The sequence below is a fragment of the Ostrea edulis genome, chromosome 5 (genome assembly GCF_947568905.1).
Source record: "Ostrea edulis chromosome 5, xbOstEdul1.1, whole genome shotgun sequence".
NCBI classification, from domain to species: Eukaryota; Metazoa; Mollusca; class Bivalvia; order Ostreida; family Ostreidae; genus Ostrea; species Ostrea edulis.
The window spans coordinates 31,190,393-31,203,083 of record NC_079168.1 but is presented as its reverse complement, the minus strand read 5'-3'; the positions used below and the strand labels follow the sequence as shown (position 1 = coordinate 31,203,083).

General features: G+C 35.7%; 1 protein-coding gene across 6 annotated transcripts in view; it reads right to left on the bottom strand.

Annotated features, from left to right (window-relative positions):
* Positions 1-9,604: 9,604 nt before the first annotated feature.
* The window catches only part of LOC125649900 (protein unc-79 homolog), a 77,870-nt gene continuing 74,783 nt past the window's right edge, over positions 9,605-12,691 (bottom strand). For all 6 annotated transcript variants that reach the window (XM_056165761.1, XM_056165762.1, XM_056165765.1 and 3 more), the window contains 2 exons: positions 12,046-12,168; positions 9,605-10,522 (listed from right to left, as the gene is read on the bottom strand). In XM_056165761.1, coding sequence (XP_056021736.1) covers positions 10,349-10,522; positions 12,046-12,168 — 297 coding nt within the window. In that variant the 3' untranslated portion in view covers positions 9,605-10,348. The remainder of the gene's footprint in view (positions 10,523-12,045; positions 12,169-12,691) is intronic.

Sequence of the window (12,691 nt, the reverse complement as noted above, 5' to 3'; positions counted from 1 at the left end):
AAACATTTTGAGGAAAAAGTGACATTTTTAATTAGAACACTTACTTTGTCATAGAAACAATGCATTAGATTGATAAGGGAGAGTGTTTGAAAGTTTTTCTTTTTAGCTCACCTGAGCCAAAGGCTCAAGTAAACTTCTCTAATCGAATTTTGTAATTGGCGTAAACTTTTCTTATTTTCATCTTCTCTAGAACCACTGGGCCAATTTCAACCAAACTGGGCTCAAATCATCATTGGGTGAAGGGGCTTCAAGTTTGTTAAAATAAAGTTCCATGTCCCCTACAGGGGAAGATAAGCATAAAAATAGGATGGAGCAATTTAGAAATCTTTTCAAAAACCACGGGGCCAGAAAAGCTGAAATCTTACATAAAAGCTTCCTTACACAGTGGAGATCTGTTTCAGAACCACTGGGCCAATTTCAACCAAACTTGGTATAAGTCATCCATGGAGAAGGGGATCCAAGTTTGTTCAAATGAATGACCAATCCTTCTTCAAAGGGGAGATAATCACAAAAATAGGGTGAGGTCATTTAGAAATCTTCTCAAGAATCACTGGACCATAAATTTAAAGCTGAAATTAACATGAAAGCTTCTTGACATAGTAGAGATTCAAATTTGTTCAAACCATGATCCCCGGGGGTAGAGTGGGACCACAATAGGGGATCAAAGTTTTACATGCGAATATACATGTATAAGGAAAATCTTCTCAAGAACCACAAGGCCAGAAAAGTTTACATTTACATGAAAGCTTCCTGACATAGCGTAGGTTTGTTTGTTCAAATCATGATTCCCGGAGGTAGGATGGGGCTACAATAAGGATCAAAATTTTACATATGATGATAGATAGGAAAAAATCTTTTAAAATATCTCTTGAACTATATAAGCTAGGGATTTCATATTTTGTATATATACATTCTTCTCGGCAAGATCTTTCGTATGATCCAATGGTGCATGATCATGTGACATTGGCTTGGAATAAAACAAACTGACCAACTCAGTGTTTCCTTAACTATTGATTGATTGAATATTGTTTAACGTCCCTCTCGAGAATATTTCACTCACACGGAGACGTCACCACTGCCGGTGAAGGACTGCAATAGGCCTATGCTTGGTGCTTATGGCCATTGAGCAGGGGGGGGGGGGGTCTTTATCGTCCCACACCTACTGTGAAACGGGACCTCGGTTTTTGCGGTCTCATCCGAAGGACCGCCCAATTTAGTCGCCTCTTACGACAAGCAAGGACTTATTCTAACCCGGGTCCCCACTGGACTACTTTAACTAATAAACGTAGATCTTTCATATTATGAATATATACTCCACATGGCAAAAAACAAAAACAAAAAAAACTATCATATGGCTTTGTGACCTTGAACTCGAAGGTTGACATACTTTTAAGAAAACATTACCAATTGAATATATCTGGAACTATTTTAGGTAGTTGGAACTTGTTACGTTGACCTTAGAGTTGACCTACATTTTAGAAATCTTACCTATTCTTTATCTCCTGAACTATTAAAGGTAGGGCTTTCATATTTTGCTTATAGATTTCTGATGGCAAAATCTTTCATTTCATTTTTTGACCTGGTGACCTTATAATTTAACCTACTTGAATATCTTCAGAACTATTTAAATATCGGGTGAAAAATTTCATTTGGGAATAAAGATTGATTCTTTAGTTAGACAAAACACAAATGCTGAAAAACGGAAGGGCCAAGGTTCATCAGGTGAGCAATGTGGCCCATGGGCCTCTTGTTTATCTATATTATGTGATTTGAATTGTAGATAAATGAGATATAACTGTATTATAGCTTTTAGCTTATAAATCTAGTAAATAACAATGGAGAAGAGCTTCTCCATATTGTATACATTTGTGACATGACTTTGAACGCAACTCTGATTTATATTATCTACATATAAAAAAAAAATTTGCACCACACCAGACTAAGTTCATTAAAGGTTTAAACCCTGGTACTAATACAACAAAGTGAATTCTCTATTAAGAAAGCACTGCAGTTCTCATCTCGTTCATTGAAAGGGTGAATGATTAAGTGTTTAGCAACTTTATCCATTGAAAAGCTATAAAGGTTTGGGGGTTTTTTTTACATGAAGGAGATATCGCCCCTATGGTCTTTCTCAATCTGCATAATTTTCTTTTCTTTTTTTAAAAGAAATTTTGTAATTTTTTTCCACATGATTGAAAAATTCAGCCCATTTTCCATTGTAAATGAGGCAGAATATTGGAACATGAGAAGGTAACAATAAATCATTTGAATTTTTCATATTGCATTACAAGTGTCACATTGGGCGGGGGCATTCGTGTCCAAATGGACATATTTCTAGTTATTTTTAATTCTTTACATCAAATATTTATACATACATACGTACGAATTAACGTGTAGATATAGTTTGTTTCACCATTGATTGACGCGGGAGGAACCTAAGTATTTAGCTCAAGTGAGCTTTTCTGATCACCCGGTTTGCGCTTCGTCCGTCCATCTGTCTGTCAGTCTGTAAACTTTTCACATTTTCGACTTCTTCTCCAGAACCACTGGGCCAATTTCAACCAAACGTGGCACAAACACCCTTGGGAAAGGGGGTTCAAGTTTGTTCAAATGAAGAGCAACACCCCTCTCCAAGGGGAGATAACAGCGAAATTTTAAAAATCTTCTCCAGAACCAATGGGCCAATTTCAACCAGACTTTGCACAAAGCATTCCTAGGTGAAAGGGATTTAAGTTTATTAGTCCCCTACCGACGAAGTCGAGGGGACTTTAGGTTTGCGCTTCGTCCGTCCATCTGTCTGTCAGTCTAGTTTTCCGCACCTTTTTTCTCTGTTCTTGCAGATATTTATTTTATATTTGGTTTGTCGCTTTGCCATAACAAGTTGCAGATCAAGTTCGAATTTCGTTTCGGTCCGTTGATTTTCAGTTAGTTATGGCCCTTGGACTTAGAAAAATAGCATGAATAATCAGTTGTCCAGACTTTTTGGTTGTGCTTGCAGATATTCATTTGATATTTGGTACATTGCTTTCTCATAACAAGTTACAGATCAATTTTGAATTTCGTCTCGGTTCGTTGATTTTTCACTTAGTGATGGCCCTTGGACTTAGAAAAATAGCATGGATTATCAGTTTTCCGGACTTTTTTTGGTTGTGCTTGCAGATATTAATTTGATATTTGGTACATTGCTTTCTTATAACAAGTTACAGATCAAGTTTGAATTTCGTCTCAGTCCGTTGATTTTTCACTTAGTGATGGCCCTTGGACTTTGAAAAATAGCATGAATTCTTAGTTTATATCCAAGTTTCTTACATGTGTATCTCTGTAGATAAGAATTAAGAATACTACACTCATTAAAACTAGCATAGTAATGCAACAATATAGCTAAATTATTCATGATCATCTGCATGTCACAGTTTATTGACTTGGTTAAAGACCTAAACCTAATTATAAATTTATCTTTTTTCTTGGTCTAGTCTCTGCTCGAATAGTAGTTGATTTCCAACCATTCCTATGCTTGTTCCCCTAGTTTACCTTTTACCATAACCTACATAATGAACTTTGAATATTGTTGTGGTACAGTAATTTTTGCAACCTGTAGGGGACTATGTATTGTCATGCAATACTCTCAGAATGCTTGTTCAAATGAAGGGTCATGCTCCTTTCAGAAAAGGGGGGGGGGATCACAAAAATTGGGTGGGTCATATTTTAAAAAGAATTATCAAGGTCCACTGAATCAGAAAAGTTCAAATTTACATGAAAGCTTCCTAACAAAGTGCAGATTCAAGTTTGCTAAAATAATGGTCCCCGGGGGTAGGGTGGGACCACAATAGGAGATCAAAGTTTTATATGCTGATATCTTTAAAGATATCCTATGAACTATTTAAGCTAGAACTTTCATATTTTGTGTATACTTTCTTTATGGAAAGACCTTTCATATTATCCAATGGTCCTTGACCTGGAAGATTGACCTACTTTTGATAACAATCTTGACATATTCAATATGGTATGTCTTGATCTAACAAAGGTAGATCTTTCATATCTTGTATATAAATTTCTTATGACAAGGCCTTTGATTTCATGTCTTGTCCTTTGACCTTGAACTCTTGAGTTTGACCTACTTTTAATCATAACCTATTAAATATAACGGGAACTATTTTACGTAGGGCTTTCATATTTTGTATAGAGATTCGTCATGGCAATACATTGTGACACAATGGTGTTTTATCTTTAAACTTTGGAGTGTGACCTACTTTAAGAAAAACCTGGCCTATTTGATATCTCCTGAACTAATTACGGTAGGGCTTTCATATTTTGTATAGAGAATTTTTATGGCAAGACCTTGTTATACTTTTGTGTTGATCTTGAACAACGGCAGGACGGAGGTGACTAAGGTGAGTGATATGGCCCATGGGCCTCTTGTTTGATTTCAACAAAGGAGGGAATCCGGCTGGACAGACGCCTTATTTCGATATAGACAATAATTATAGCAAAATCTGTATTGCACACCATGATAACCCGATATGATTCAATTTCAGTCCAATCGCTGATATTGGTCGAGGGTTGACAGTGGTGTGACACATTATAAAAAAAAAAATAGTGTCCAATATTCAAATTACATTATGCATTTTTAATCATTGAATACAGTATATCCTTTTGCTGAAAGCTTCGAGGCGAGAAAAAAAAATCGAGGTACTCGGAATGAAAACTACAGACAGTGGTGCATTTAAGGTACATGCATCACACCAGTAATTATTTTCACCATATATTACTACAGAGGGAAAAAAATCCGTTTGTAAAATTGATGCCTAATAACGCAGTCGGAAGTGTTTTATGTTGCCTGTCGACACCAGTAAAACAACACCCAACATGGCATTTATAAAAAAAAAAAAAAATTACCTGCAAACAAAACCACTCTCAAACCCACGTGTTTTTCACGTGTGTGTAAACAGCCTGAGTGTACCTCAAGAAGTAGCCTCAGCTATCAACATCGAACAGTTCCTCTGCATACAATTAATTATTTCTACTACAAATATCAGAAAATTTCCTAAGAAAGGAAGAAGAGGAGATGAGAAAATATTCTATATATAATATATATATATGGAAATACAATACCTGTGGGCGCCCCCCCCCCCCCATCCCCCCACCCCTGGAAACAGTCATTTTTTCACTCTCGGAGAAATACATGACAAGATCTTTTGATTTATTGTTACTTTTTGGGGGAGAACTTTTATTTTATTCCAAAAAACAAAAATTGTGTCATTTTATTAATTTCACCTCATTAAGAATGACAGAAAATAGTAAAATTATTACATAGGAGACTATAAAATACATTCCTGAAGTCGTTCAGAAAGGGTATATAGCTTGTATAGATCTTATGTACACCCCCACCCTTCTATAGAAAGAAATTATTTTTATACAGAACCAATAATTTATCCAAAATATGTTATTTCCCCACCGATCACCCTCATAAGTCGTTCTGAATAGTCAGTTTCAACCTTCTGTAAGCTTTAGAGATGACCGCTTGTGAGATATCAATACACATGTACATGTATATAGATGTCCCTTGATGATTAAAGTGGCAAAACGATATACAGTATACTGCCCATGAGGGTTAAAATTCTAGAAAAATTTTAACATTACAGTCCAACTTTAAGTACCACATTTGACAGACAACTAACGAGAAGATTACTAGATTAATTAAGACACAATGTTTCCATATATTCATAATCCCCTGCCTTATAAGGAATACAAACACGGATACTGGATACACTAGAGGTGGGATCCGGTGCCTACAATCTGATTAAAATCCGATCTTTGATCCGCTCCGTTATTGTTATGTCACAATGAGGTACCAAGGACGACATCCGTTTTAACAAACTCGAATCTGCACTATGTCAGGGAGCTTTCATGTAAATGTAATTTCAAACTTTTCTGGCCCAGTGGTTCTTGAGAATAATATTTTAAAAGTTTTTCCCTATATGTATTGATTGATTGTATGTAAAACGTTGATCCCCTACTGTGGCCCCACCCTACCTCGGGGGGGGGGGGGGGGGGGGGGGATGCATGGGTTTGGCAAACTTGAATCTGCACTATGTCAAGAAGCTTTCATTTTGTACTTTCCTGGCTCAGTGCAGTGGTTCTTGAGAAGAGGATTTTTAAATGACCCCACCATATTTTTACATTTATGTGATTATCTCCCCTTTAAAGGGGGCATGACCCTTCATTTGAAACTTGATAACCCAAGGATGCTTTTTGCCAAGTTTTGATGAAATTGGCCCAGTGGTTCTGGAGAAGAAGTCGAAAATATAAAAAGTTTACGGACAGACAACAGGCGATTAGAATAGTCTATCTAGCCATATACATTGTATTGGCAAAACCTCAAACTAATTGCAACAGAAATGTTATCTCAGCTCAGGTGCTAAAAACAAAATACTTGAATCAGTTTTACTACTCGTCAACAGAAAATATTGCTTCTCCATCATATTCGCACAAAACTTTTACTCCGTTCTACAGAAAGTTTGAATAGGTAATTTGAAGAAGCCAAAGAAATTCCATACTTGGATTTTTCAACACCAGAATACAGATAAAATTATTGCCCATCACAGGTCTTATTAACCGGCGTGGGTTACGTATAATATTTCTTCCAAATAACGCCGTCTGTTGTTATAAACAGGGGTGGATCCAGGAACTGCGGTTAGGGAGAGGGCGCAACTTTATGAGTCAGGGGGTCTGGGGGCCGCCTTGAGGCTCCTGGGTTTTACAGAATTTATAGGGTTTGAAATATGTCTCCTATGTAGTCATTTTTACTATTGTCATCTTTAATAAGGGGAAATTAATAAAATGGCTCAAATTTTAAGGGATTTTGGGGGGGGGGGGGGGGGGGGGGGGGGGGGGGGGGGGGGGAAATGCAAGTTCTTCCAATAAAAGTGATCAAAAGATTTTGTCTTCTATTTCTCTGAGAGTGGAAGATATTATTGCTTCTTTTATCGTTTACATTTTTCTAAACAAGAGACCACGGTTTACCTTAAATTTGAAAAATTTAGGGGGGAGGACGCCGGCTGCCCCCCTCCCCCCTAAATCCGCCACTGATAAATTTAAAGCACTACAAGCTGTAACTGACGATATTTTTCAACTATCCATGCAGAGGCGGATCCAAAAAATTTTGAAAGGGGGGGGGGGAGTCCTATCATCAGTTTAGGTTTTCAAAAAAAAAGGGGGTGGGGTTGGGGTGTTCCACCCTTTTACTTTTTTAAGCAAAATTTTATGAAAAAAGGGGGGATTCCAAGTATGCATCAATTAATACCTATCGGTATAAATGTTATAATCCTTAAGATCTGATGAAAAATTCAGCAAAATAAATAAGGGAATATTGTTTTGTATTTAAACCGTCATAACCTCAGACGGATATAGAATAGATTACGAACTGGAATTTACCGTCTAAAAGACAATTATGAATGAATCGATATTTTCTGCTGATTTGACGGGTTTACTGCTTCAAACCCACCCTGATCAATATATTCAATCACAAATATGTCATTCTATTGAATTGTTCTTCAAATATTTTTCAATTTATTTACCGTCAGTTACAGCTTGCGTTTTGCTTCAACTTGCACAAAATGGATTTTCGGAACTGCTATTGCATTGCAGCGCTTCATGAAAGTATGCCAGCTTGAAGCATTGCAGTTCATACCATCATGCATTTTCATAAATGTATATTTTCTTATATAACCTACCTAGATCTATATTCTACTTTTCAAGAAACCATTCCTATGGGAATTCCTACTAGTCGTTATAAATAGGCATAGGCCTACTATAATTGATATGGAGCCCCGAATTAATGTAAACTCAATAGAAGATATCTTTGATTATTTAAAAAATCATCAATTCATTTGATATGCGCAACAAATCAATTTAAGATCTCTTAAAAGGATTAATGCCTTTAATTCTGAATTATTGCGTGCATTAATTGAATTGTTAATAGCATTAATTATTCTGCTGAATTGTTGTGCTCTATGGGATTGTTGCTCTCTTCTTGATATCAGCACTTTAATTGATGTGCACAATGATCGAATTATTGCGCACATCAATTAATGCATGCAATAATTCTTAAAGAGAGAGCAATATTATTTGATAAGAGATATCTTCAATTCAACATAGTCACATATCTCATATATCTACAAAGTCTTTAATTGAATTGTTGCCCTCTTTAAAAGAATTGATGCTTGCATGAATTTATTCCTCACACAAAATCGTTGTAAATAATTAACGGTATCTTCAAATGAATTAAAAAACGATCATAAAATCATTTATACCAAGCTCCATATCAAACTTTGCAAGTTAATTTTTGTCACAATGAAAATCGCCCTATATAGACGCTGGAGCTCCATACCGAGGTGGTGTTCTATACAACTGTGTCCCTCTTTCTTGGGATCAAATGACATAACTTCACTAGCATCATTTCTTCAGGAATTGTCACAATCTACAACAAGGTCCAAAAGAAGAAATCCCAGTGTGATCGAATCCATGACAGACAGAAATAATGAATCTTTGAAAAAAAGCCATAGACTCGCAAATCAATCAATTATGATACTGCATTTAGTAAAACAAAGGATCTCTCTCTCACAAGTACCTGGCTTTTGAAGCTCATTAATCTGAATATCTTGCTCTAGTCATGAGTGGACACTATTTAACATTCCAATCCCAAGATGCAATTGACATCTTAGAGAAGCACCCTCTCTGTACAGATCGAAAAGTACTCGAGAACCACCTCCAGACAAACACAGAGCTTTGGAGTCTTATATTGATGCGTTTAAGGAAGAAATCAACAAAACGCTCTCAACGAAGAAGAAATGTCAGCTTTACAGAGTGTGAAAAACTGGGGTAATACTGCAACCCCCCCCCCTCCCCCCCAAAAAAAAAAACAGTGTGAAAAACTGGGGTAATACTGCCATAAAAAGACAGACTGTGAAAAACTGGGGTAATACTGCCTTAAAAAGACAGACTGAAAAACTGGGGCAATACTGCCATAAAAAGACAGGCTGTGAAAAACTGGGGCAATACTGTCATAAAAAGACAGACTATGAAAAACTGGGGCAATACTGCCATAAAAAGACAGACTGAAAAACTGGGGTAATACTGCCATAAAAAGACAGGCTGTTGTTATGGACAAAGATAAGCTCATCAACAGCTCTCAGACGAATACTTTCATAAAAAGTTATGGTCTGACCCAACACCAGACAAAAAGTGAAAAAAAAGCCCACTTGAGCTTTAGGCTCAGGGGAGCTAAAGGGGGCAAAACTCGTGCATAAGAGGTCAAAATGGATCAAAACTGGAAATGGTCTAAAGAAACCCACAAAGAAGCTACGCAGAAAAATAAAAACAGAAAACCCTGAACAGATGGACAGAAATTCATGTACTGTTTGTAGTCTGTACTAAAATGGGGGGGAAAAGCTACACTAAATAATGATGTGTGAACAACTGAGTTAGACAAATACTTGAGAATATTAGGTTGATCAGGTGGGGGATAACGGATTGTAAGTCAATATTGCCGTAGGAAGTGATACACATAAATATCCCGTTATCAAATTATCAACAAAATCAATGATGCATGGGACAAATATTTAATTCTAAAATGTCCTCTCTTAACACAACACATCAACAATTACATCTACATGTATTATTGCACAACCTTCGGTAAAATATGTAAACAAATAACAGTGAATTCTACAGAAAGACAACTACTAAAAAAATACCACACTACTCTAAAAATAGTATTGAATTTAGTATGGGTATCAGCTAAAACTAGCTGCATTTTTGAATGCACTGCCTCTGTGCTGATGTTTGTTTCCATACACTGTATAATAAATTTGATTATGGGTCAATAGATTTAATTATTGCACAATATAGAATTAATTACGGTACATCAACTTTATATCTTACATGTATATAAAAATTTCTCGATTCCAAAACAAACAAATATATACCATTATCTTAACAATTCTAACAATTAATAAACCGCTCCGAGAAGAGCCCACAGTGAAATATTCATCTGTTCTTCTGAACAACACTGGTTTGTCTCCAGGTGTTTCTACATATGTTCTCTTCATTTTTAAAATAAGATTTTGAGCCCCATATGTCCGTCACTACAGTAAAACTGTGTCACAGCTGTTCACAAAGAGTAAAACTGTGTCACAGCTGTCCACACCCAGTAAAACTGTGTTATAGCTATTCACACCGAGTAAAACTGTGTTATAGCTGTTCACACCGAGTAAAACTGTGTTATAGCTGTTCACACCGAGTAAAACTGTGTTATAGCTGTTCACACCGAGTAAAACTGTGTTATAGCTGTTCACACTGAGTAAAACTGTGTTGCGGCTGAAGACTGAACTTCCACCTGTCCGAGTTTAAATTGAATCCGCTTTAACCAGGTCAGTAGGATGTTAAAGGAGGGCTGGTCTTTGGATGTACTGGGTGGCTTCCAGTTCTCCACAGTCTGTAACCTCACCTGCAGATGTCCAGGCAACTGTGAAAAATTTTACAAAATGTTCAATTGCGTACAACTTTAATGTTTGAATAAAAAGCCGTACTTAGGATCAGCAGTGTTAAATATGCTTGCACAAACAGCTTGGTTCCAAACAAGTACCATGGAACTACAAGAATATCAGTAAAACTGATGGATGCTCCCCAAAATGCATCTAACCAATGAACTACTTCATATGACTAATTGACTTACGTAATGATTTTTAACTGTTGAAGTACTTTTGAAATGAAGTATTTTATCATACATAAGATATATGTTCTGAGTGACCTTGACCTTTAAAAAATTACCTTGAGTGACCTATGTCTAAAAGCCATTTGCCTATTACTTATTTGTGTGATGTATGGTCAATAAATGTTCAAAGGCTGTTGAAATAAAGAACTTTTTACTTATATAAGGTATATATTCTGCGTGACCTTGACCTTTCCAAAATGATCTTGGTCCAAAAGTCCCCATCTCAAAGAATATTTGTGATCAATTTATGAGATGGGAATCTTTATATCAAAAACTGTTGAAATAAGGAACTTATATGTTCTAAGTGACCTTGACCTTTCCATAATCACCTTGTTCCTATTCCTTGTCTCAAGTAACATTTGTGATCAATTATATCGATTTCTGATGAAAGGTTTAGGAGATATGAGCTCAGACGGACAGACATGACAGTGTATATGTGCTCCCTCGAAATTTTCCGGGAAGCATAAAAATTCCTCTTTAAGGCTATTATTGGCTGAGAGTTGAAATAGCTCAATTACTTGATAATTAAGTTCCTGAGTGAGTAATACAAGTCTTATTTGACTAAAGGGACAGAAAATGGGCTTATCCTTTGACAATTAAACTCCAAGGTCATAGTTAGTCCTCTGACTATCGATAAATTCTGTTAGTTGACTAAGAACAATTCTCATCATTGCTATGCAATTACTTGATTTTGACTATACGTTTATTTTCTCTCATCTACATACCCTAACATATTATCTTACCAGGGTGTCAAGCCACTTTTGGTCTAAAAAATATAGGATTATAGGAATTTTTTTTGCAGTTTATAGGGCAAATATAAGGATTTTTACAGCATATTTAAAGGAATAAATAGGGTTTTTATTAAAGAATTTGTATAAAAGTTTATTGTTTCTGCATAAAAATCTAGCAAGCATAGTATCTTACTGAAGAAGAAATAATATTAAACATAAACAAAGACAAAATCCTTTCAGATATGGACATTTTTCCATCCAATAGACAGTTCTTATACAATCATCATAGTTATTCTCTTCATAACAATCTAATTAAATATCAATCTAGCATCAGCTCTCTCTTTTTTGTTTCTTTCTTTTTTTATCATTTTTGAAAATAGGACAGTCATTTTTTTTTGGGGGGGGGGGGATATATAGGGCTTTATAGGGATTTTAATGACTTATAGGGAAAATATAGGAACCTTCAAGTTTGTAGGAAAATATTATAGGAATAAATGGGGACTTGACACCCTGTCTTACAAATGTAGTGGAAGAAAAATTTACCTGAGAATGGTAGGTAAACAGAATTGAAGTCCACATGGGATAAAGTTTGGCCAGAACAGAAGAATTGCATTCCCGTAAGGCCTCCATTAAACTCAGGAAATGAAGATTCACCATTTCTGCTAACTGTAAACACACAGCATACATTTCACAACACAGTTAGCTCCCTTAGTTAACCAAGAACACAGCTTACAATAACTTCATTCTTTCTCGTATACAGTAAATGGACACAACAACTGCGTTCAGAATATTATATCTAAGAAAATATGCAAGATTTTTTTTGGCCATATTTAGATTACAAAAATTGACATAACACTTGATGTTGTCATTTCAGATTTCTCATCATTTTAAAATTTCATGCACTTTGATATGTCTGTATAAACTGGGAAGTTGTGTCGCGCTGAATAACATTCTAAAAGTTACATTTGGCTCCCCTGTTTCCATTTGTTGCTATGGCAATATTGCTCTATGTCAAATAAAATAAAATGTTCTTTCGCTGAATTTCATTTTAAGAATTGAATTATGAGGAATTAATGAAATTTCATTTTATATGATATAAATTGGTTAAGGTGGCTCACTACACCTTGAAAGAGTTGATCAAATCAGCACAAAATGATAAAATCATGAAAGATGTGATTATATGTGATAA